The 25827-nt window shown below is 41.1% G+C and overlaps 1 protein-coding gene across 1 annotated transcript in view; it reads right to left on the bottom strand.

Annotated features, from left to right (window-relative positions):
• Positions 1–11506: 11506 nt before the first annotated feature.
• The window catches only part of haao (3-hydroxyanthranilate 3,4-dioxygenase), a 32069-nt gene continuing 17748 nt past the window's right edge, over positions 11507–25827 (bottom strand). Inside the window, exons 9-10 of the mRNA XM_059985757.1 lie at positions 20418–20500; positions 11507–12783 (exon numbers count right to left, since the gene is read on the bottom strand). Coding sequence (XP_059841740.1) covers positions 12702–12783; positions 20418–20500 — 165 coding nt within the window. The 3' untranslated portion in view covers positions 11507–12701. The remainder of the gene's footprint in view (positions 12784–20417; positions 20501–25827) is intronic.

Genomic DNA, 25827 nt, shown 5'->3' with positions numbered 1-25827 from the left:
GTTAAACAACGGTCTGTAAAAACATGTATAGTACTGTGGAAACGTCTGAGGCTATATACAGCTAGGTCAAAGAATTTTGCAGTCGTACAGTATTTGTTCAGCGGAGAGAGAGTTTGTAAATCTTTCGGGAACGAAGCATATGGGGTAGGGCAAGGGTGGGGTGCCAGAGATGGAATGAGAGGGACGACGGTCGTGAGATTCCGACACACACTACCCAGAGACACCAGGCAAGGTCGTTTGAATCCAAACAAATGGATTATTCATCATTACAGAATGTCATGGAAGTGTGAATTTTTCTGTAGTAGTACAGTACAGAATATAAAATTAATACAGTACTGTGTTGTCATAGGCACCTTAGCTGTATTTCTGCGCCTAAGACATTGGTACAGTATTGTAACCCCACCAACACTACTTTATCATTTCCCCTCAGTCACCTTGTGACTTCCTTGACATTTTATACATTGATTTTTTTTAACTGGTTAGTGTGTCTAACATTTCTAATGTTATTGGCAAGAATTTTAAGATTTAAGGTTTTAAGATTTTAAGGTTTAAGATCATTATTATTATTCATTCTTGTCATTCAGAACTGAAAATGTAAATGAGCCTTTTTTGAAATTAAAGTAAAAGGCAAAAGAAGTATCTGTCAAATCTACCAGAAGCCTTAGACATGACTAAAAAACAAAAGAGAATAGTCAGAGTCATAGAGAAGTACATTACAGAAACAGCCCCTTAGTCCATGCTGAAACCAATTAAACTGCCTAGTCCCATCGACCTGCATCAAGACCATAGCCCTCTGTATCCCTACTATCCATGTACCTACCGAAACCGCTCTTAAATGTTGAAATTGAGCTCGTATGTACTACTTGCACTAGCAGCTCATCCCACACTCTCATAACCCTCTGAGTGAAGAAGTTTCACCTCATGTTCCCCTTAAACTTCTCACATTTCACCTTTAACCCATGACCTTTGGTTGTAGCCCCACCCAAACCCAATGGAAAAAGCCGGATTGCATTGAACCTATCTATACCCCTCATGATTTTATATACCTCCGTAATATCTCCTCTCACAGTGGAAATCCAAAATAAAACAGCAGCTCAACCACTCAGTAGAAGGCAAAACCTATGGAGATAAATGGATCTATCACTATAAAGTTCCTTCTCATGCTTAGTGGTAACAATGATGTCATCCAGGTAACACTGAGTTCCTGGGCAACATTATATCAGCAGGTCCGTAGCTTTCCGCCGGAGTGCAGGTGCAGATGCTACTCCAAAAATAAGCCTATTATAGTGGCAAAGCCCTTTGTAAGTGTTTATGGTAAGAAACACCTTGGACTCTTCTTCCATATCCATCTGTAGGGAGGCCTCAGCTGAGATTCAAAGTTCATATATATCACCATATTCAGCCCTGAGTTTCATTTTCCTGTGGGTGCTCTCAGTAAATCTATAGAATAACTATGACAGGATCAATGAAAAATTAACTAGAATGCAGAAAACAACAAACTGTGCAAATGCAAATGTAAAGAAATAATGAGAACATGAGGTAACAAGATAAAGAGTTCTTGACATGACATCATTGGTTGTGGGAATGACTCAATGGATGGGCAAGTGAGTGTCGTTATCCCCTTTTGTTCAAGGTTGCAGGGTAGTAACTGTCCTTGAACCTGGTGTTGAGTCCTGAGGCTTTGCTACCTTCTACCCGATGTCAACAGCGAGAAAAGAGCATGTCCTGGGTGGTGGTGATCTCAGAAGATGGATGCTGCTTTCCTACGACAGTGTTCCATATAGATGCACTCAATAGTTGAGAAGGCTTTATGCATGATGTACTGGGCAGAATCCAGTATCTTTTGTAGGATTTTCCATTCAAAGGCATGGCATTTCCATAGCAGGGAGTGATGCAGCCAGTCAATACAGTCTCCACTAAACATCAAAGTTTTAGATGTCATGATGAATAGCCATAGACTCCGAGTAGAGGCACTGCTGTGCTTTCTGTCCATTTACACTTACATACCGGGTCGTGGACAGATTCTCTGAAATTATAACACCCAGGAATTTAAAGTTGCCTCCACCTCTGATGCTCTGAAGATGATTGGCTCATGGACCTCTGGTTTCTCTCTCCTGAAGTCTACAATCAGTTCCTTGGCCTTGCTGACATTGAGTGAGAGGTTGTTGATATGACACCAGTCAGCCAAGTTTTCAACTTCCCTCTTGTATTCTGATTCATCACCATCTTTGATTCGGCCTACAACAGTGGTATCATCAGCAAACTTGAATATGGTTTTGGAGCTGAGTTTAGCCACACAGTCATAAGTGTAAAGCGAGTAGAGCTGGGGCTAAGCACACAGCCTTGTGGTCCACCTACGCTGTTGGAGATTGTGCAGGAGATGGTTTTGCCAATCCAAACAGACTGGGTCCACATGTGAGGAAATCCAGGATTGCGCAAGTGATTACTGAGGCCAAGTTCTTTAAGCTTATTGATTAATTTTGAGGGGATGATGCTATTGAATGCTGAGCTGTAAGTCAATAAAGAGCATCTTGAAGTACACACCTTTGCAGTTCAGATGTTCCAGGATTGAGTGAGGAGCAAATCAGAATGTATCTGCTGTGGACCTGTTGGTCTTGTAGGCAAACTGGAGCTGATCCAAGTTGCTTCTCAAGTAGGAGCCGATACGCTTCATCACCAACCTCTCAAAACATTGCATCACTGTGGATATAAGTGCAACTGGTCAATAGTCAATGATGCAGGTCACTATGCTCTTCTTGGGCATCAGTGTAGTTGAAGACTGCTGTCTCCCATGTTGCCTGATTTCACTTTGGAAGAGGTTCGAGCCCTGCCACAGCTGTTGAGTATCCCTTGTTGATTCAAGTTTGGTCCATCATCTACTGCAACTGTGAGATGGCTTTCCAGAGATCATACCTGCACCTCTTGTAGCTTTTTGGTCTCCAGACTTGAATTCTTCTGATCTGGCCCTTAGCAAATTTCTGAATTCATGGTTCATCCAGAGTTTCTCATTGCGGATGACTCTAAATGATTTAATAGAGACACAGTCTATTTAATAAAGTCTGTTACAACCATGGTGTATTCATTCAGATCTCTAGATGAGTGTGTGAACACGTCCCAGTTCATTGACTCGAAGCAATTCCTCTGCCTCCCACGACCCTTTCTTAGTAGTCTGAATTCTAGAGCCTTGCCCTTTAGGCTCCGCCCTTATGCAGGTAGGAAGGTGGCAGCCCATTGATCTAATTTCCCAAAATGTGGTCTGAGCATTCCTTATCTCAGTGTAATAGTGGTCTAGTGTGTTGGGACCTCTAGTGCTACAGATTATATGCTGATGATAATTGGGCCGGGTTTTCTTTAAACAAGCCTGTTAGGTCTCCAGGTCTTCTTTGAAAAGTGTCTGCATGAGCTGTTTCTTGTGTTCAGACAACATCATGCTGCGTTGCGAGTGCTTGATTATCCTCAGCCACTGGTGGTATATAAACTGCCATCAGACCATGTTTGCTAACTCCAGAGGCAAATAGAACAGTCAGCTTTTGAGCCCAAGGTATTCCAAGTCCAGGGAACACAAACTTTACAGAACCACAATGTTGAAGCGCTGAGAATTGACCATTAAACTCACACCTTCTCCCTTTGAATTACCCGAGTCCACAGGTCGATCCATTCTATAAATCATAAATCCATCAGGTCTGACCACTGCATCCAGTGTGTCCATAAATAACCACGCTTCAATACAGCAGACAACTGAGCAAAATTTCATCTATGTCTGATACAGCAGTCTTGCCCTCAGATCCTCAGTCTTATTTTCCAGCTACTGCACACTCACCAACAAGATGCTGGGTAGAGGAGGCCTCATTCCTTAGCGTTTCAGCCTGGCTTAGATTCCCACCCTGCTGCTAACCTTTCAGCATAGCTATTAGCCTTAAAGTCACTGCGCCTGATTGGTCCAGGTAACAACCCGAGATATGAAGATCACTGATGTAATTTTAAAAAATATTTAGGGGAAATATTGGAACAATTTTCTGCAGTCCACAGTTTGGAGCCATTTTTGACTGCTTGTAAGATTCCACAAACTGAACGGTCAATGTGCATCTTTGAACTAACGATCTCTTCAATTCAGCCACGTAAGCTGAAATGGACTCCCCTTCCTTTTGATTCCACTTATGAAATCTTAATGTTCTGCAATCAACAGTGATTTCAGTTTTAAATGTTCCTGCATTACTTTCACGATATCAGCAAAGCTTACTTCAGGAAGTTTGGTTGGAGCAGCTAAACTTCTAAGCAAACTGTATGCTCTTCCACCAATTACACTCAGAAAAACTGGCACTTGTTTCTGATTGGCTATTCCATTTGCTTCAAAATACTGTTCAATTGCCCAGTATACATAACCCAGTTATCTTTTGTGCAATCAAGTGTGTCTGTCCTCCCAATGCAGCAAGCCATTTCAGCTCTTATATGTGGAACATCATTAGTCACTGGCAGCCATCCAGAAAAGGCCCCCTTTATTCACATTCACTAGCTGCTGCCTGTCAGCCAAATCTCTATCCACGCCAGTATCTTTCCTGTAACAGCATAGGATTTTATCTTGTTAAGCAGCCTCATGTGTGGCACCTTATCTAATATATTCTCAAAATCCTAGTGAATCGCACCTTTTGTCCACCGATTTGTCAGGCAAGATTTCCCATTACAGAGACCATGCTGACTTTGACTTCCACTCTGTCTCTCACTTCCTTCCCTCTCCATGGCCCCTTACCTCTCTCAGTAGATACCCATATCAGAATCAGCATATCACTCACATATGTCATGAAATTTGTTTCTTGCAGCAGCAGTACAGTGCAATAAATAAAATTAATATGGCACTGTATTAAAGTACCTTAGCTGTATATATGCACCTAAGATGTTTGCACAGGTCTGTAACCCCTCCAACACTACTTTATCATTTCCCATCAGTCACCTTGTGTACAGCCGCTCCTGTACCTTGGGTCATTTTACAAACATATAATCACGTAAAATGTATAGAAGTTATCTTATGTATTTATATACATTGTGTTTTTTGTGCTGCCTTGGATCCAGATTAATAATTATTTTGTTCTCCATTACCTTTTTGCACCCGAAATGACACTAAACAATCTTGAGAAAGATGAAAAACAGAACAGAAAAAGCCCAGCATAGTTCAGGCGTTAATTATAGCTGGAAAATACCTGAAAAATATTTTACGTGTGTAAGGCTTCATTGACATTGGCTCCTTTCAATTTCATATCTTATAGTGGAGATGACATAGGTGCCAGTGCTAACCCCTGTGGAACTCCACCAAGTGGAAAAGGTTCGTCAGAACTGTCTCACTTTTGTACACTTTTCTCCAGTTTATGAAGCCCAGTATATTGTGTTATTTTGCAAAAATCACTTTTTCAAATTACCCCATCTTCAAAGCCTTGAACACACATACACCAAGTTCTGCATTCTCTTTAGAGATGTGGCTTCTACATTATACTGCCTCTCCTTGTTCTTCCAACCATTTTCTTCCTACAATTTTGGATGAGTATGTAGGTGGGTTGCTTAGTAATTTTGCAGGTGACACATAAATTGGCAGAATTGTGAGTAGTGAGAAAGGTTGTTAACAGATATGGATCAGTGGGATAGCTGAACAGAAAATTGCAGATGGAGTTTAATCTGGACAAATGGAGCCGTGGCCCTTTTGGAAGTCGAATGCAAGAGGAAATTATACAGTAAATGGCAGGATTCTTATGAGCATTGATGTACACATGGATCTTCGGGTGCAAAGCCATAGCTCCCTGAAAATGGTAATGCTAGTGGATAGGATGGTAAAGAAAATATATGGCGTGTTTGTCTTTATTGTTAAGGCTGTTACTAAATCCACCATGATCTCTTCACTCACCTCTTTTATAACCCTGGGGTGTAAACTCTGTGATTAAGAAATAATATTAAATCATTAGAAAGAGATGACATAGGATTGGAAGATGTAGAATCTCTATGGGTTGAGCTAAGAAATGGCAAGGGTAAAAGGACCCTAATGGCAGTTGCACACAGCCATCCAAACAGCAGGCGGAGTGTGGATTACAAAATACAGCAGGAGATAGAAAAGACATGTCAGAAAGGCAATGTCATGATAATCATTGGGGATTTTAACATTAAAGTGTATTGGAAAAACCAGATCAGTACTGGACCTCAAGGGAGATAATTTGTATTTTGGAACAGCTTGTTGTTGAGCTGGCTAGGGGATCCATTGTGCTGGATTGAGTGTTGTGCAATAATCTGGAGGTGATAAGTGAGCTTAAGGTCAAGGAACCCTTACGGAACAGTGATCACAATATGATCAAAATTACAGATAAAGGAAATTACAATGGTATGAGAGGGGATCTGGCCAAAGTTGACTGGAAAGGGACATTTTCAGGAAGGACAGCAAAGCAGCCATGGCTGGAGATTCTGCAAAAAAAATAAGGGAAGTGCAAGACAGATATATTCCAAATAAGAAGAAATGTTCAAAGGGAAGAAGGGCAATGCCGTGGCTAACGAGTGAAGTCAGAGCAAAAGCAAAAGAGAGGGCATACAAGGAAGCCAGAGCTAGTGGGAAGATAGAGGATTGGGGAGCTTTTAAAAACTTGCAGAAGGAAACTAAGAATGTCAATAGGAAGGAAAAGATTAATTATGAAAAGAAGCTGGCGAACTAATATCAAAGAAGATAATAAAATAATTTTTAAGTATATAAAGGGTAAAAGAGAATCGAGAGTAGATAAAGGATGAACACAAGATGATGCTGGAGATATTGTATTGAGAGATGCAGAGATGGCAGAGGAACTGAACGTGTATATTGCATCAGTCTTCGCAGTGGAAGATGTCTGCAGTATACTGGACATTCAAGAGTATTAGGGAAGTGAAGTTCGTGCAGTGAAAATTATGACTGAAAAGGTGCTCAGGAAGCTTAATGGTCTGAGGATGGATAAATCTCCTGGACCTGATAGAATGCACCCTTGGGTTCTGAAGGAAGTAGGTGGAGAGATTGCGGAGGCATTAAAAATGATCTTTCAAGGATTGATAGATTCTGGCATTGTACCAAATGACTGGAAAATTGCAAATGTTATTCTGCTATTTAAAAGGGTGGGACGCAGCAAAAAGGAAATAATAGACCTGTTAGCCTGATATCAATGGTTGGGAAGTTGTTGGAATCAATTGTTAGGGATGAGGTTACAGAGTACCTAGAGGCATATAACAAGACAGGCCAAACCCAGCATGGTTTCCTGAAAGGAAAATCCTACCTGACAAACCTACTGCAATTCTTTCAGTAGATTATAAGCTTGGATGTACTTGGATTTTCAGAAGGCCTTTGACAAGGTGTTGCACATGAGGCTGCTTAGCAAGTTAAGAGGCCATGGAATTACAGGGATGTTACTGGCATGGGTGGAACGTTGGCTGGCTGGCAGAAAACAAGAGAGTGGGAATAGAGGGATCTTATTCTGACTGGCTACCGGTTACCAGTGGAGTTCCACAGGGGTCGGTGTTGAGACCGCTGCTTTTTACAATGTATGTCAATGATATGGATTACGGTATTAATGGATTTGTGGCTAAATTTGCCAATGATACAAAGATAGGTGGAGGAGTGGGTAGTGTTTAGGAAACAGAGAGCCTTAGATAGTTTAGGAAAATGGGCAAAGAAGTGGCAAATGAAATACAATGTTGGAAAGTGCATGGTCATGCGCTTTGGTGGAAGAAATAAAGGGGCAGACTATTATTTAGATGGGAGAGAATTCAAAATGCAGAGATGCAAAGAGACTTGGGAGTCCTTGTGCAAGATACCCTAAAGGTTAAGCTGCAGGTTGAGACAGTTGTGAAGAAGGTGAATACAATTTTGGCATCATTTCTAGAGGTATAGATTACAACAGCAGGGAAGTGATGCTCTATAAGGCACTCATGAGACCACACTTGGAGTAATGTGTGCAGTTTTGGGCTCCTAATTTTAGGAAGGATATACTGCTATAGGGGAGGGTTCAGAGAAGATTCACAAGAATGATTCCAGGAATGAAAGGGTTACCGTATGAACATCTGGCAGCTCTTGGGCTGTATCCCCTGGAGTTCAGGAGCATGAGGGGGATCTCAGAGAAACATTCCTTACGTTAAAAGGCCTGAACAGATGAGATATGGCTAAGTTATTTCATATGGTAGGGGAGTCCAGGACAAGAGGGCATGACCAGGATTGAAGGACATCCATTTAGAATAGAAATGCCGAGAAATTACTTTAATCAGAGGGTGGTAAATCTATGGAACTTGTTGAACTTGGAGGCCAAGTCATTGGGTGTATTTAAGGCAGAGATAAATAGTTTCTTGATTAGCCAGGGCATCAAAGGGTATGGGGTGAAGGCAGTGGGGTGGGGATGACTGGAAGAATTGGATCAGCCCATGATTAAATGGTGAGCAGACTCGACAGGCCGAATGGCCTACTTCTGCTCCTATATCTTATTGTCATATATGGTCTAAACCTTCTGATCCAAGTGACTTATCTAGCTTCAGATCTTTCAGTTTCCAAAGAACCTTCTTTCTCTTCATGTCCCCTGACACTTGGAACTCCCACTCTTCTGCTAGTGTCTTTCACAGTGAAGACAGATGAAAAATTCTTATTCAGCTCGTTCTGCTATTTCATTGTCCCCCTTTACTCCCTCTCCAGCATAATTTTCTAGTGGTCCGATATCCACGCTCGCCTCTCTCTTATTTGGTATCCCCTTTAATATTATTGGCCATCTTTACCTTCTTAAATGACTTCTTAATTGCTTTCTGTTGATTATTAGAAGTTTCCCAAATGTCACCTGTGCTCTTTTCCATAGATGCTGTCTGGCCTGCTTATTTCGCACTATGCTGTAATAAAAAAGACTTCATATTTTCTAATGTATTATAATGGAGACTTGCAAGGATCCTAGCACCAATTCCTTCAGTTTACCACAAAAATTCTCTACCATTTTCCAATCTATTTCAGAATTCCAGATCTACTTTTTTTCCTGCTCCCATCATTAACCACTGCCTTCTATTAACAAGCACTTTGTGAAATGGGCTCAAACCTTGTCTCTTATATGAGACCTTACTGAAGTCTATTTAGGCTCTATCAACCTCACTGCCTGCAATAACGTCTTCTTCCTCTTTGAGAAATTCCCTTAACTTGGTTAGCCAGAATCTCTTCCAAGCAAAACCAAACTGCTGATTATCTTTGGTTAATTCCTGCCTTTCTAAGTGATGCTTTATTCCCACTTTATTTTTGAATAACTTCCTTACCACTGATGCATTTTGTTTCTGGTCATGTTTTCCCTCCTTTGCTGCAAATGAGCAGCCTGGCTGCTGTCACTGGGTAGGTATTGTACAGAAGCTGCAGGCTGAGTGCTTCATGCTTGACTCTATAAATATCTGGAACAAGTGTGACCATCGGTTTGGAGAGCTGCAGTCTCCTCCCACATGGAAGCCTGGTCTACAGACTATCTCTTCTGCTCTGAGACACCACACCAAACTTCCATTTTTGATACTAACCAGGCACATTTCACCACAATTTTCCTAAAAACACTGTGGAACATGCTGCAGCACAATTCTCCCAACCCAATATAAATTCTAACCATCCCACAAAGGACAGAGGATGTGAGAGGATCCCTTTAAATAGTGTGACTTGTAGGGTACCGATGGAAAAGTCTTCTCCTGCTGTTTGGACCAACTATTAGTAGGTGAGGAGAATGGCTGAGGACATAGCAGAAAGAATATGTGGAAATACAAAAAGCCTAGTATTTCTTTTGAAAAGTGAGGTATCAAAATGCGCTGGTGTTCACAAGGACCTTGTATAAAATGGTAAACTATTCGCAAGTGTGAAAAATTTGTTCATGGTAAAACAGTAAATGTGCAGAATAAAGTGTTACAGTGCATGTAGAGTGCAGATAAAAAGTAATGTGCAAGATCACATTAAGGTAGATTGTAAGGTCAAGAGTCCATCTTAAGGTACTAGGAAACATTCAATAGTCTTCCAACAGCAGGTTAGAAGCTTCACTTAAACCTTGTGGTATATGCTTTCAGGCCTTTGTATTTCTTCCCAATGGAATGGGGTGAAAAGAGCACTTCCTGGGTGGATGCCTGCTTTACTGATGCAGCGAGAAGTACAGATAAGAGTCGATAGAGGGGAGGCTGGTGTCTGTGATGTCTGTGTGTCTGTGAGTTGTGCCCACAATAAAGGCTCAACAGCCTTTATTGCAAGAGTCATGACATCTTGTTCCATTTACACTGACCCTGATGTGACAACATCTTAAATACTGTGTATAGGATTTTTTTCTCTATTAAGGCCATGTCGGTGATAAAGAGAATACAGAAAAGTTTCACTTGTCTGACTCCTTGGGTAAAGGGTGTGTCAAGAGATTTTTGACACTAGTCGGAAATAATTATCCTACTAGATCAAATGAAAATCCATCTGCCTATCACAATTCATTGTCAACTGGCATAGGTAACTGGAGTGCTTGATACATCAGCAAGATAAATTTCAAGAAGACTGGGCATTACACGAGCATAGGAACCATGCATCTGCTCTCTATCTGCATGGTATTCTGCGTTGTGTGTTTATTGTGGTAACTGGTCACATGAGAAGGGATGAGGTAAATCGAAGGGAATAAGTTGCATATTCATGCTTTGTCATTGCAGTTTGCTGCTGGCAATTGAAGGATGTCATATCTTTTGTTGACAACTTGGTTACGCTTAAGCTTCATCGCTTTGAGATGGGACCTGCTAATTGCTAAGAAACGATGCCAGGGCAGTTCTTCAATTTTTGAAGCAATTATTATTGGAATGATGGGAGGGTGTGTCGTACAAACATAACATATCCGTGTGGGTCACCAGCAGCGGCAATTGTTTTGTTAGAATTGGCTGCTGCAGCGAGATGCAACAAGGAACATCCCAAAAATGAAAGCTATGTTGAAGAGCTTTTCATTGTAAAGGGATGAGATGTGCATGTCCGTGGACCAATGTTAAAAAAGATGACACATCTGAACTTGAGCTAGTGACTACACAGGATGGCAATTCAAAAGCTTGAAAGCACACTACACCAGGTTCAAGGACAGCTTCTATTCCAATGTTAACAATACTGACCAAACCCCTAATACAATTAGATGGACTCTGAACCAGTCAATCTTATCTCATTATGACTTTGTACCTGATTGTCTGCTTGCAGTGAATGCAGTAAATATTTTCTGTAATTGTAACAAATTATTCTATATTCCCTTGGTTTCCCTTGTACTACCTTGATGTACTAATGTGGTGAAATGATATACTTTGTATGGAAGGAATAAAAAACAAAATTTATCATCGCACATCAGTTTACCAATTTGATGAAGGGACATCTGGGCCTTAAGAACTTACTGATCACAGGATCTTTTCATGAAAGACCATCAAACTGATGTGTTATGTAACTCTTGTTTCTTCCATTACAGATTTTGCCTTTTGAGAATTCCTTAAGCATTTCCTGTTTTTTTCCCAGTTTTTTCATAGTTGCAGTGGTTTTATTTTTCAGACTTTATTTTACAATTGAGAGAATTTTACTTGCATAATTTGCATATGATGCAATTAGCTGTAACAAATTACATACTACAGTATTACAACAACAAAGCAATGACCCGCAATTAAGATATTTGATTGGAAATTTATTTAGATCTAACTTGTTTGAAACATTTTTAATTCTGTTCACAACATGATTGATAGTATCATGTCATTGTTTCTCTTCCTTTTCATGATTTTAAACTCTTAGTATTAATGGATCTGTTGGCCAGAAAGAATGACAATCTTCAAATCAGTGAATTCAAATTAATCAAGGACAGTGGAAGCGGTCTTTGTTCTTCCCATGTGCTTGGGGGATGGAGGCTGTCATTTTGTGAAGACACTCTATTCTCCATTTCATGAGATTGACATGCTGGACTTGATTAGTTTTCTTTAAAGAAGGCACAAAGACTCTTCAGATAATCTGCTGGACTGGAGGTCATTTCCAAATAAGGAGTTATTTGTGAGGTTTTCTTTGGTTGGCTATAACATGCAGGATTGTGAATGCCTGAGGTGATTTAAACTCATTGCTGACTGAGAACAAAGAGCCATGAGTCAGCAACTATCCCTTGATGGGAAGAGGACAATAGATGGAGGCTGCTTGGACCAGAGCCAGTGACCAGGTGTTAAAGGCCAGACACATGATCTGCGGCCAATGACACGGGAATGCGACATTTGAATTGATAAGAAACGGATATAAAAGTGGATGCTTTGTGGGTCCTGGTGGCGGTAACTTCGAAGAATAACCATCGCAGATACAAGCGAGAAGAACCCTGCGTGAAGCATATGGAGAGTGAATTGGGACCACGAGGAACAAGGAGCGCCTGGCCAGCGTAAGTTCCTCCGCCCGGGTAATACCTTTGCTATTCTTTAACAATCCAGGAGAGTCAGGGATACTTAGCAGGTGTGCGCACAAGGTATTTAGTGTATGAATTCACGTATTAGTTGGTTTGAACAATAAAGGTAATTGTCAGTAAACACAGATCTCTCTGCGCCTCACTCAGAATCGTTGGAAGAGGTAGAAGCGGTATCTCTCTCTCTCCTTTTTTTCCAATAGATCTATCCGAAATTTGTATTAGCAATCTTAAATATTAATTTCCAATTATTCAAGTAAACTAGATAAAGATTATTCTGTGATGTGAGGCGTCTTATTTAGTATAGGGTCTCTTCCTTGCTGGGTCCTGAATGACACGAAGGGCAACAGTTCCTTCAGCCCTTTTCCAAGTGTACCTGGAATATAAACAAAATGTTAGCAGGCTTAAACTGAATATGCACGCGTTCTCTTTCCCCAGCAACATTATGGGCGTGGAGCAGGAATAGAATCTTGAAAACCTCCTAATCCCTCTGAGTTAATGGTCTTCAGCCAAGGTGATGGCAGGGTGGTAACAATTTACCTGCAGCTAGCAAGAGGGAAGAGAGGAAAAATAATCAAGTGGGTTTTCTGCATCTAATTTTTGCACATTGACACCCAGCTGGAAAGAAATTATTTTTGCTTAAATTCTTTCACGGGGTGCAGGTAGTCCCAGCAATATAAGAATTTGTTAACTGTCCATAATTTTTATTCCAGTATTGTTCTTCATAACTTATAATACATGTTCATAGATCATAATCTGCTACAAAAAAACAGATTAAAGTGCAAAACCTATTTGGAACAGTGTTGCATCAAAACTTTCTTTCCCATTGTTAGTTGGGGTGGGGATGGTAGACCTCTGCAGTCTGGGCTCGTACTTGAGCAAATTCCTTGGCTGACAACAGCCTCATTCACGAGAGGTGGAATTACTGCTGGTGCGTAGATGATTTGCTTCCATGAACAAAACTGCTTCACAGCTGTCACACATCAGGACTAAAAAAATCCTAGTGAGCTCTCGTTTCACATGCCCGTCAACCTCTGTGTGGAAAAACTTGCCTCTTGGGTCACTTTTAAATATTTCCCCCTCTCAAACTAAATCAATGCCCTCCAGTAGTGGGGTGACAGAAGTCCACTTTGATCCTGGGACTGTTGTAGAATAGCAAAACAACTCTAAGTGGTAAAAAAAACACAAAATGTTGGCAGAACTCAGCAGGCCAGACAGCATCTATGGGGGGAGGTAATAATGACGTTTCGGGCCGAAACCCTTCATCAGGAGTCACTCCGAAGGTGGCCACCCACCACTAAACTGCATACAGCGCCATGATAACCTCTCAACCTTTATACCCAGTGCCCCGACCTACGAAGGGCAAGTATGCGATACGCCCTCTTTGCCAGTCTATTTACAGGTGTTGCCTACTCCAGGATGCACCACAAGAGCCTGCAATACATCAGTGATCTTGTGAATTCTATCATTTACTCTATACTTTCCATTTACATGATGTCCCAAATGAATCTGGTGAGGGCTGTAGGAGTAAAGGCATGTAGGGTAAGAGGGTAATCACGAGGACAAAAGAAGTGCAGATTGATTATATCAGAGGAGAATCCCATCAGATTCTCAAAAATATATTGTGAGTAAAAGAATAACTGGAGAAGGAATAGGTCCCCTTAAGGATCAACATGGTTGTCAATGTATGAGCCATGGGACAGGCAAGAAAATAAAATAAAATTAAATTAATATTTACCATCTGAATCTGAAGATCCTGCAAGCTAGGGAATTCAGGTGAGAGAATAATAATGCATTGTAACATCACAGTAGAAAAGATGTGCTGAAGGTCTTAAAGTGCATAAAGGCAACTAAATCTCTGAAACCCTGACCAAGTGCATCCTCAAACATTGTGGAAAGTACGGGAAGAAAATGCTGAAGCCCTGGCAGAGATACTTGTATCTATGTTGATATATTGTGCGTTCAATTAGCTTCCATTAGTCCCTGAGTACTTTTCAACCCCACTGTTCTTCAAGAGACCTAAACTTGGTATCAAAATTCCTTAGAATATCAGCACACCATTCCCTCAAAACCCCTCGTGTCCTTTTCCTTTGTAAGCATTGATGAACATGTGGGGTCCGGGGACTGTCTACATGGGACAAAGGAAAATGCAATGAGGATGTTATCATGATTAAACACTTTATTATTAGTGTTAGAGTGATTTTTGGGTTTAGGTCATTTACATTTAGCAAATGGCTTTGGCTATAGTCTTCTGTTCCTTGAAAATGTATTGTGGATTTAACTTGGAACAATGCATTAATAGAAGCTGTGAATCCCCGTCCACAGACCTGCTGGTGTCTGGGGGATGGATGCGAATCAGAAGATGTGAAGTTTGTATGTAGCTTCAAAAGAAAGCATTGTCTATACTTTGTAAATATGGAATTGTCCTTTGTGTTTAGCACATAAATATCGAGCCCCACGATGGGCCAACAGACCTTTCCACTGAAAGAGTCTCCATATGATGCCTGCTGTACCTTGTTTTGTCAAATAAAGAAGCTGCTTCGTACCTACCAGTAACTCACGCAACAACAGCTAGGGCAAGCCAAAAACAATGGCTGACTGCAGAGTTTTGTACACTGCTTAGGGATTGGGATGCTGCCTTCAGATCGGGGGACAGGACGACTCTAAGGTCAGCAGGAGCTGTGCTCTCCTGTGCCTCAGAAAAGCAAAGCATGTGTCCTCACAGCAAATTCACAGACACCTTTGTGACACCACGGACATGTGGTGCATGTGGCAAAGAATAAAACAACATAACTGATTACATGTCCACCCTGCATGCCAACAATAGCAACATCTCCCCTTCCAGATAGGGCGAATCCCCTCTGTGCATGATTTAATGCACTAAATGATGTGACATTGAGGAAAGCCTCCTTTCTCCCTGAGGAGCAGTCACCCTTTCTGCCTGCAGCCAAGGTGAGGAAGATCCACTCAAAACTACATGGCCAGAATACATACTTGGTCAGGTGCTGAGGGTCTGTGCATCCACCTAACAGAGGTCCTAAAGGACATCTTTCATACCTCTCTGAAACAGTCCACTGTCCCTGTAGGCTTCAGGGCAACAACCATAATTCAGGTGCCTAAGAGAGTGACAGTAACTGGCCTAAACAATTACAGCCAACGTCAGATTTCAATAATCATGAGGTACTCTGAGCAGCTAGTGATGTTTTGTGTAAAACCCCATCTTCAAGCTACATTAGAATCTTTCCAGTTCGCCTACCCCTCAACCATCCACTAATGATGTCATAGCCTCAGGCCTCCACTTCCTCCTATGTTGGAGTATGATTCCTCATACATTAGGATGTTGTTCACCGACTTCAGCTCAAGTGTTTGGCACGACCAGCCTTCAGAGGCTGATGGGTAAACTATCCTCGGTGGGACACAACACCCCCTCTCTGTGACTGGATCTTGGACTTTCTGATGGAAGACCTCAGTCAATCCAAGTTGACAGCAACATCTCAAACTCCATCATGCTGAGCACTGGTGCCCCCCCAGGACTTACTGCTCAGTCCGCTGCTGACTGACGACTGCACGACAGTGGTTAACCTCATGAACAACAATGGTGAGTCAACGTTCAGAGAAGGGAAAGAGTGGCTCATTAAATGGCGCAAGACTAACAATCCGAGTCTCAACAGGAACAAGGCAAGAGATTATTGTGACTTCAGGAAGGCAAAGGTCGATGACTCTCCATTGCACATCAATGCTTCTTCCATGGAGAGAGTGAAGTTCTTTGGTCTCTCCTGGATCCACGACGACACCTTACGAGTCAAGAGGTCATTGAGGAAACTGAGGTGTGCAAGCCTCCCTATCCCCATTCTAAAAACTTTCTACAGGAGCACCACTGAGATTGTCCCTTCTGACTGCATCATGATGTGGTATGGAAGCAGCAAGGCATTGGACCGCGAGACCCTACAGAGAACAGTAAAAACTACTGAGAAGATCATCTGGGTCTCCCTCTCCCCTATTTGTGATATTTACTAGAGCACTGCAGATGAATGGCCCAAAGCATTTTTGGGGTTCCCGCCCATCCACCCCACAATCTCTTTGATCCACTGCCGTCAGGAAGGAAGTACAGAAGCATCAGGACTAGGATTGCCAGACTGAGTAACAGCTTCTTCCCTCAGGCTGTGAGACCAATGAGTACCCTGCCACCACTGAGGTCTTGTCACTAGGACGGGGAGCTGTTTACTGTTTATTCTTTATCAGTACTCTGCATTACATACATTAATAAAATATAATTCAAACTGCATTTATGGTAATATTTTGGTTTAAGGTGAGTAATATGTTTGGGGGGGGGGGGGGGGGAGGGCACCAAGGTCCAGAGGAACTTTGTTTCATTTGGGTGTGTGTCTGTGTTTCTATCCTATCCTATCCCCTGTCCATACAGTATAATGTTCTACATAATATCTTGTATAAAATAACTCAGGGTTCTCCTTAATCCTATTGACACTTCATGGGATATTGAATTCCCTTATTAGCAGTCCTGATTCTCTATTTAAATTCTTTCCTGCTTCCATTATATTCCTCCAGGCCCCTGTCTGATTTCAGCACCCCAAATGTTATATACTTTCCCTTTGTAACTTAATTTGTATTATTTATCATCATCCCATATTCCAATACCTTACAATCCTTGTCTCTCTTCCTTACAGGAACAAGTTGGTCCTGAATTCTGACCAGCTCTCCTTTAAACAACACCATGTGCCAGATGTGGAGCAACCCAATAACGGCTGCTCCCAATCTACTCTCCCCAGCTCATTCCAAGGAATGTTGTAATTAAGACTTTCCTGATTTAGCACTTTCCTCTGAAGTCCTGTCTGATCCTTATCCATAACTATCTTAATACTTACGGAATTTACTATCACATTTCCCAAACTGCTCATCTACTGAAACTCTGAATCATCTGTCCAGGCTTATTTTCCAAAACAATTAGACCCATTGATCTGTTAGTCCTCTGTGGCTGGACTATCTATGTGCTATGTGAGGAAACCCTCCAGTATGCAGCTAACAAATCCTACCCCATCTAAGCCTCTGGCACTAAGGAAAAACAGCCAATATTGGGAGATTGCAGCTACCCTCTTGTTGCTTTTTACATCTTTAAGTGAACAACTTGTGTATCTCTTCCTCCATCTCCTCCTGGCCATTGGGAAGTCAACAGTACTGTCAACATGTTGGCAGAGGACTGGAGATAAATGCAGTCAGTTTGATAAGTTGAAACATGCTAACTTTAATGCAAGTAGTATTAAGAAGGGTGTTGAACTTGGAGTATGGATCACTACATGGAATTATGAATTATGATTACTGAATCTTGGTTTGTCACACAGGTAGGACTGACTGCTTGACATTCTATAGTTTAAATGTTTCAAAAGGGACAAGGTAAGAGGGGTGGGGGGGGGCTAGAGGCATCACAGCTGCAGAAAGGGAGTACATTGTAGAAGCATTATCTACTGAGTGTCTGTGTGGGTAGAAGTCAGAAACAGAAAGGAAGCAATTACTGTTTTCAGAGTATTCCAAAGGCCCTTGTACCCATGGGACACTGGAAAGGTACGTAATAAGGCAATTGAGGCCTGATCCTCAGTCTCCAGGATGTAGTATGGTGGTCAACTACTGCTTGTTCTTTCTTCCAGTCAATAAAAGCCGATATCTCGCCTCACGTCTCAGAGAGTTATTGATGGTGCATCAGTATGTCCTTAATGCTAAAAGTTTAGATGGATCTGTGCAAGATTTTTCACTTATTTCAATCTTAGGATCTTCACTTCCTTTTTCTTTATTCAAATTGAATAAACAGATAACTAATCCCATAGTCAGATATACATTACGAATTTGGTTTCAATTTCATAAATTTTTTGGTTTGAATAAATTTATTTTATCATGTCCTATAATATCTAACTATTTTTTTTCGGCCTTCATCTATGGATCAAGCTTTTCTTTTATGGAAAACAAGAGGTATAACATGTTTTCGTGATCTGTTTCTGGATGATAACATTATGTCCTTTGAACAGCTATCTAATAAATATAATTTACCTAAAAACCCATTTTTTTTTTTTAGATATTTGCAAGTTAGAAATTTTTTGTATAATGAGTTAGTCTTTTTCGAAGGAATGTCCATTGGACATTACAGAAAGAATTTTAGCCCTTAATCCTTATCAAAAGGGTTTAGTAGCCATCATTTATAAGATGATCATGAATTTACAGCCAGATGTATCAGAAAAAATTAAGAAGGAATGGCAAGAAGAGTTGCATTGTCCTATATCCACTGAGCAATGGGAAAAAATTTTATTATTGGTAAATTCATCCTCGATTTGTGCTAAACATGCCCTAATACAATTTAAGGTTGTACATAGAGCTCATATGTCTAAGGATAAACTGGCTCGATTTTATTCTCATGTTAATTCAACCTGCGACAGATGTCATTCTGATGTTGCTTCATTGACTCATATGTTCTGGTCTTGTCCTTGTTTACAAAATTATTGGAAAGATATTTTCAGTATTATTTCAAGAGTTTTAATTTTCAACTGCATCCTTTTACTGCAATTTTCGGTTTACCAATGATGGATAATAACCGTTTATCCGCTTCATCTCAAGGAATGATTGCATTTGTTACATTAATGGCTAGAAGATCTATTTTATTGAATTGGAAAGAAATTAATCCTCCAACTGTATTTCAGTGGTTTTCTCAAACTATCCCTTGTTTGAGTTTAGAAAAAATTAGAAGCGTGGTTTTTGATTCTTCAGTTAAATTTGAAGAAACTTGGAGACCATTTATTCAACATTTTCATACGAGTTAAATTGTCTTTTCCTAAACCTTACTTTTATTATCCTTAATTATTTGGATGGAGGTTTGGAGTTATTGGCACTACTGTATATCTTTAACATTATATATTGGCCCATGTTGGTTAGTTTTTTTTTCTCTTTTTTTTGGGGTTTTTTTTTCTTTTTTTTTGTCTCTTTTACATAAATACTGTGAGTTTGGGAGGCCTTATATATTGATTATTATTTATTTGATTGTCTATTTAAACTATTAATTATGTATTCTCAAATGCTTTGTATTCATATTTCATCAATGTTTTTCTTAAAATTAATAAAAAGATATAAAGGGAAAGTTTAGGTGGGGCAGAATTTGTTCAGAGTCCTGACACAGCATGTCGGCAAGCTGACTAGAGGAGGGACAATCCTGGGTCTGGTAAGATGACTAGTCTGGGTCAGATGACATACCTCTCGGTGGGCAAGCATTTCAGAGATAGTGACTACAACTCCCTGACCTTTAAACACAGACATGGACAAGGATAGGAACACATGATATGGGAAAGTATTTAATGTGGGGAGAGTGGTATTGTGATGGAACTTGGTGCAGATTCGGAACAAATGTTCTCAGCAAATTGCACAGTAGAAATGTGGAAGTTGGAATAAGACAACTAAGATTAAAAACCAGCACACCCACAGAAGGCAGGAAGTGATTGTAGGTGGAACGAACTTTGCCTGGAGGTTGGTGACCACTGGTGTTCGGTAGGGATCTGTTCTAGGGCCCCTACTGTTTATCATTTATAAAAATCACTTGGACGATGAAGTGGAGGGGTGGATTAACAATTTTGCAGATGGCACAAAGGTTGTTTGTATTGTGGATAATGTAAGAAGTGTATTGTAGATTACAGTGGGTTATAGACAGGATGCAGAGTTAGGCGGAAAAGTGACTGATGGAGGATAAATGATACAAGTAAATGACAAAAAGTTATATAAAGGAAATTTTTTTTTTAAAGTAAAGAGGTAAAGAGCAAACAGAGTTTGGAATGCATAACTAAAGTTAGTAGTAAAGGCAGATTCGTGTAGCACTCAAAAGGAACTAGATTGTTACCTGCAAGGAAAGCAGTTATAGGCTTATGGAGAAAGAATGGGTACGGGTAAGATAGCTGGATAGTTTTTACAGTCAGTCGGAACTCACAGGGCACAGGGTCTCCTTTCACACTGCAATACACTTACTTTGTCTTTACTGGCACAAGAAGGCTGTCTCCTGCTGTTAGGTTGGTAGTTTTGCCATCCATTACCACCACGGATGTACCCTCCTGAAAGAGAATGCATTAGGAAAAAAAAATAAAACAGAGGCCAAGATTATGGACAGTGGTAATCCTAATAAGATACTGATTAATCAGCAGCCATCAACAGCTTTTCCAGCCACAGTTCATGAATGCAATAGGTTGTTTACTCATTTAAAAAATTCTAAATAAATTAATTTCATCCAGAAAACAAGCAATCTGCAATTAAATGAAATCACGTCCCTTGACAAATAAACTCTTCTCAGGCTGCCATCCGGGCCCAGGTATCGATTCTTTGCAGACGTTTCAATGATAAACTCTTGTCACCTTCATCGGGGTGATGTCTGGGCATATCTAGTCTGGTGGAATTAATACCCCTATCGTCCATCCCTCTTTTTCACCCGGGATTTGGGACCGTCTGGAGCCAGTGTAATAAAACTAGAGAAGAAGAATTTTAACTGGAATTTGACTGTATACAAGCTGGGACTGTGGAACCTGGTTGGATGAGGACTAACTAATCAGGAGGGACTGATGACGGGGGGGGCATAAATACCACCAGACCAGTCATGACAAGGCATCACCTCTGGTGAAGGTGGCAGAATTTGTCATCGAAATGTTGGTTAAAATTGATACCTGTACCCTGAAGGAAGCCTGAGAAGAGTTTATTTGTCATATACACAGGGAAAGCACTAGATCCTTTTTCATGATATCTTGCTTTACCAAATTCTACTAGGATTGCCATCTCTTTAAAAATTCTTGAGACTGCACAACAGCGAGGGATGGCCCTCACGTGGCCAAGTAAAGAATTACAGCCGAGTTATATTGGCTGTCTGTAACCAAAGAAATTCAGTCTTTGGATGTCTTAGCTGCTGAGTCCAGTGATGGGTCCCAGTCTCGCTAGGATTCCCCATCCTCAGACTTTGAGCCAGATCTAACCTGGTGGAAAATATAAAGGACCATTAGTTTCAATAGAGTCCGTGTGAGCAACCACCCCAGACAAAGTCTGTCAGTGGGAGTGGATGGCATCTGGTAATGTGTTATGGGAGAATCGCAATGTGGACACAGACAGGTGGCAAGGGTGGTGGGAGAGGTGGCAGGGAGCTTTCAGGGATAGAAAGAGGTGAAGGCATTAACACTAACTAAACAGGTTAAAAAACAAAATCAGTTAAATTCTGTCTCATTAATAAAAATTGATTGTCATTTCCCTCATTGGTTTGCATCTCTATTGCATTAAGCGAAATATAGTTACTGAATGATGGGTCAAAACAGACACTTTCCTCCTTCACAATGGCCTTTTGCAAGTCTAATCCAGCTCACTGTGAGCCTTACCCAATAGTCATGGAAATACTTCCATTTCTGGTCCTTAACCAACTCCCTGCTGAATTTTACTGCTGAATGTGCATCTACCACAGGCCCCAGCAATACATTGCTGGAGAAAAAGGGTTTTCCTCAGGTCACTTTGGACCTTTTGCCATTTATCATATTATAGGTCATCAGTTGTTAATCCTCTGCCACTGGAAACCGTTCCTCTGTGGCTGTCAGATTTTCTCACATCACTTCTGTCAGGTGGGAGAACAACCCTCCTTTCACAAGTCTATCCACATAGAAACATAGAAAAGCAAAATACAAGCCCTTCGGCCCACAAAGTTGTGCCGAACATGTCCCTACCTTAGAAATTACTAGGCTTACCTATAGCCCTCTTTTTCTAAGCCCCTTGTACCTATCCAAAACTCTCTTAAAAGACCCTATCGTATCCGCCTCCACCACCGTTGCCAGCAGCCCATTACAGGCACTCACCACTCTGAGTTAAAAAACTTACCCCTGACATCTCCTCTGTACCTACTCCCCAGCACTTTAAACCTGTGTCCTCTTGTGGCAACCATTTCAGCCCTGGGGAAAAAGCCTCTGACTATCCACACGATCAATGCCTCTCATTATCTTATACACCTCTATCAGGTCACCTCTCATCCTTCGTTGCTCCAAGGAGAAAAGGCCGAGTTCACTCAACCATGATGGAAGTCCCTTGTAGAGTGACAGAACAGTGCAGCAAAGGAACAGGCTCTTAGGCCCATCTGGTCCCTGCTGAACTATTATTCTGCCTAATCCCATCAACCTGCACCTGGATGATAGCCCTATAAAACCCACCTATTAATGTATTTATCCAAACTTTTCTTTAACATTGAAATTGAACCCATATCCATTCTTTCCGCTGGCAGCTCATTCCACACACTCACTACCCTCTGAGCGAACAAGTACCACCTCACGTTCCTCTTAAATATTTCACTTTCCACCCTTAACCTATTACCTCAAGTTCTAGTCTCACCCAACCACAGTGGAAAAAGCCTGCTGATATCTGTGTACACCCCTCATAATTTTGTATATCAAATCTCCCCTCATTGTCCTGCACTCCAGGGAATCAATTGTTACTGCAGATCTACTTCCTCTCTTTATGCTTATGTGAGAATGCTGTTCTTGGATTACTGTTCAGCATTTAACACCATAATTGCATCCAGGCTCAACGGGAAACTCTGAGAGCTTGGCCTTGATCCTGCCTTGTCCAGATGGATCCTGGACTTCCTGTCAGATTGCCGACAGGTGGTAAGAATGGGCTCCCTCGCCTCCACCCCTCTGAATCTCAGCATGAGAGCCACTCAGGGCTGTGTACTAAGTCCCCTCCTTTACTCCCTGTATGCCCATGACTGTGTCACCACCCACAGCTCTAAACTGCTAATTAAATTTGCTGGTGACACATTGATTGGCCTAATCTCAAATAATAATGAGGTAGCCTACAGGGAAGAAGTCATCTCTCTGACACAGTGGTGTTAAGAAAACAACCTCTCCCTCATTGTCACAAAAACAAAGGAGCTGGTTGTGGATTACAGGGGGATGGAGATGGGCTATTGACATCAATGGATCTGGAGTTGAGAGGGTAAACAGCTTTAATTTCCTCGGCATCCACATCACCGAGGGCTTCAAGTGGTCTGTACACACCAGCTCTGTGGTGAAAAATACACAATGTGCCTCTTTCACCTCAGACGGTTGGGTAAGGACTCTCTACAGGGGCACAACTGAGAGCATCATTGCCTGTATGGGAACTGTACCTCCCTTAAACACAGTTAATGAGATAAATGGCCCACAGAACTCATGGAAAGTCCAATGAAAAATGGGAAATGAATGGTGAACACATACACAAGAGATTGTGCATATTCTCGAACACACACACACACACACACACAAAATGCTGGAGGAAAAAAAGCAGGTCAGGCAACATCTACGGAAGGAATAAAGAGTTGATATTGAATGCTGGCCATCCAGCAAGTCTTCAAAATGATGAGAGACTGTGGGCACCGGAAACCCAACAAGAGCATACCTCAGGATTCCTCAGTCAGCTTTTCCATCCCTGTCTCAGAGGTGTTGAAGAGCAGAGACAGAATTTGACCTTGACTTTAAAGAGAACATGTTTTTACAGAACGGAAATGTTATTGTGTCTGGACCACCTGCTACCAGCAGTTTATTCCATCAATATCTCCACAGTAGAGACAGGGCCTTTGGCCGATCTAGTCCATAATACAACCATTAAAAGTGCCTACTCCCATCAACCTGCACCAGAACCATAGCCCTCCATACCCGACCATACATGTACCAAACGATTTCCGGTCAAGATGGCGATGGTTTAGTCGCTTAAAACTACGGCTTTATTTTATTTCTTATTTCTTACACTTCTCTTTTTTTACTCCAGATTAGTGAATTTTTTATTCTTCTTCTTGCCTGCATATACACGTCTTATAATGGCTTCAAAGCTCACCAAATCGGGGAAAAAAGAAGTTTCTGTGACTGCTGAGATTGTCTCCATTTTGGAACAGCATCGACATGAATATTGACATAATATCTGAACTTAAGTCTTCTTTCAATTCGTTGGAGTCTAAATTGCATCAAATTTATTCAAAAGTGGAGGCTCATGCCGAATGGCTTTCTCATCTTGAGTTCGCTACCGATGATTTAGAACATCCTTTTCAGGATCTGAAAGCTGTTTGTTCCAGCTTGAAAGAATGTAACAGCAAGTTCACATCCAAAGTCACTGACCTGGAATGTTGGAGCAGACACTATAATCTACGAATCCTCGGCTTGCCAGAAGCTATCAAACGTGGATCTCCCGTTTTAATTTTTTCTACTGTACTCTGAGATTTTTGGGGAAGGCATTCTTCCAACCCCACCTGAGTTAAGCAGAGCTCACCACACCTTCACGCCTAAGCTGGAGTTGGGCCACAGGCCATGTCCAGTAATTCTGTGTTTTCATTGTTATAAGGCGAAAGACCTTTTGATTACGGAAGCACGTCAGAGAGGAAAGTTGGATTACAAGGATCATTCCATTTGTATTGTTGAGGATTACGCTCCCCAAGTTCTGAGCCTTCGTGCCAAGTATAAAGGAGTTATGAAAGAGTTTTATAATTGCGGATTGAGACCCTCCCTGCGTTTTCCAGCTCATCTCCGAATAACTCTTAGTATTGGAGACAAAAAGTGGTTTAATTCAGTTACAGAAGCTCAGAAATTTATCGGAAGTCTCCGTCACTTCGACTTCCTCTGACTCTGTCTGATTAATTAAAATGGTGCATAAGTACTTTTTATTCTTTTTTTTTCTTGATCACTTTTTTTTAAGTCAGTGAATTTTTTTCATAGTTTTTCACGGGTGGATTATTACTGTGGATTATTACTTCGAGTCAAGTCTAATACTTTTTTGTGGAATCGTTTTTCTTTTCTTGTAAGATTTTAATTCGTAGTGCGCTAGAAACTGGAAGATGGCTTTTGGGGTGGTTATTTTTCTGAAGAGCTTGCTGCTGATTTTTGATAGCTTTCTTGTCCTGGGATTTGGTGGGGGGGGGGGGGGGTGGGGGGGAGGGATCTCTATTGCAAATAGCATTTATAAAACCTTTAGTTATTTTGTACATTTCTATGTCCTGATTCTCGTTTTACACTTTTGCCCCAAAGCTGTTGTTTGAAAGTTTGATTTTGTTTATGCCTATTACACTCTATTTTTTTTAAATGATAATGGTTAGTCCATTGAATTTTATAAGCTGGAATATTAAGGGATTGAACCATCCTGTTAAAAGGAGGAAGGTGTTTTCACATCTTAAGCAGCTTAAAGCTGCAATTGCATTTTTGCAAGAAACATATATTCGTAGTTCTGATAATTCTTGTCTCATGTAAAGGTGGGTTGGGCAGCACTTCCATTCTACCTTTCTGGCGAAAGCTGGGGGGGGGGGGGGGTCTCAATCCTTATGAGTTAAAATGTTCTCTTTGAGCTTCACAACAAATATTTGATACAAATGGTCATTTTATTATTGTCTCTGGGAAATTGT

The sequence above is a fragment of the Hypanus sabinus genome, chromosome 12, assembly GCF_030144855.1.
Source record: "Hypanus sabinus isolate sHypSab1 chromosome 12, sHypSab1.hap1, whole genome shotgun sequence".
Taxonomy (NCBI): Eukaryota; Metazoa; Chordata; class Chondrichthyes; order Myliobatiformes; family Dasyatidae; genus Hypanus; species Hypanus sabinus.
The sequence above is the reverse complement of the archived record's forward strand: the minus strand, read 5'-3'. Positions and strand labels throughout refer to the sequence as shown.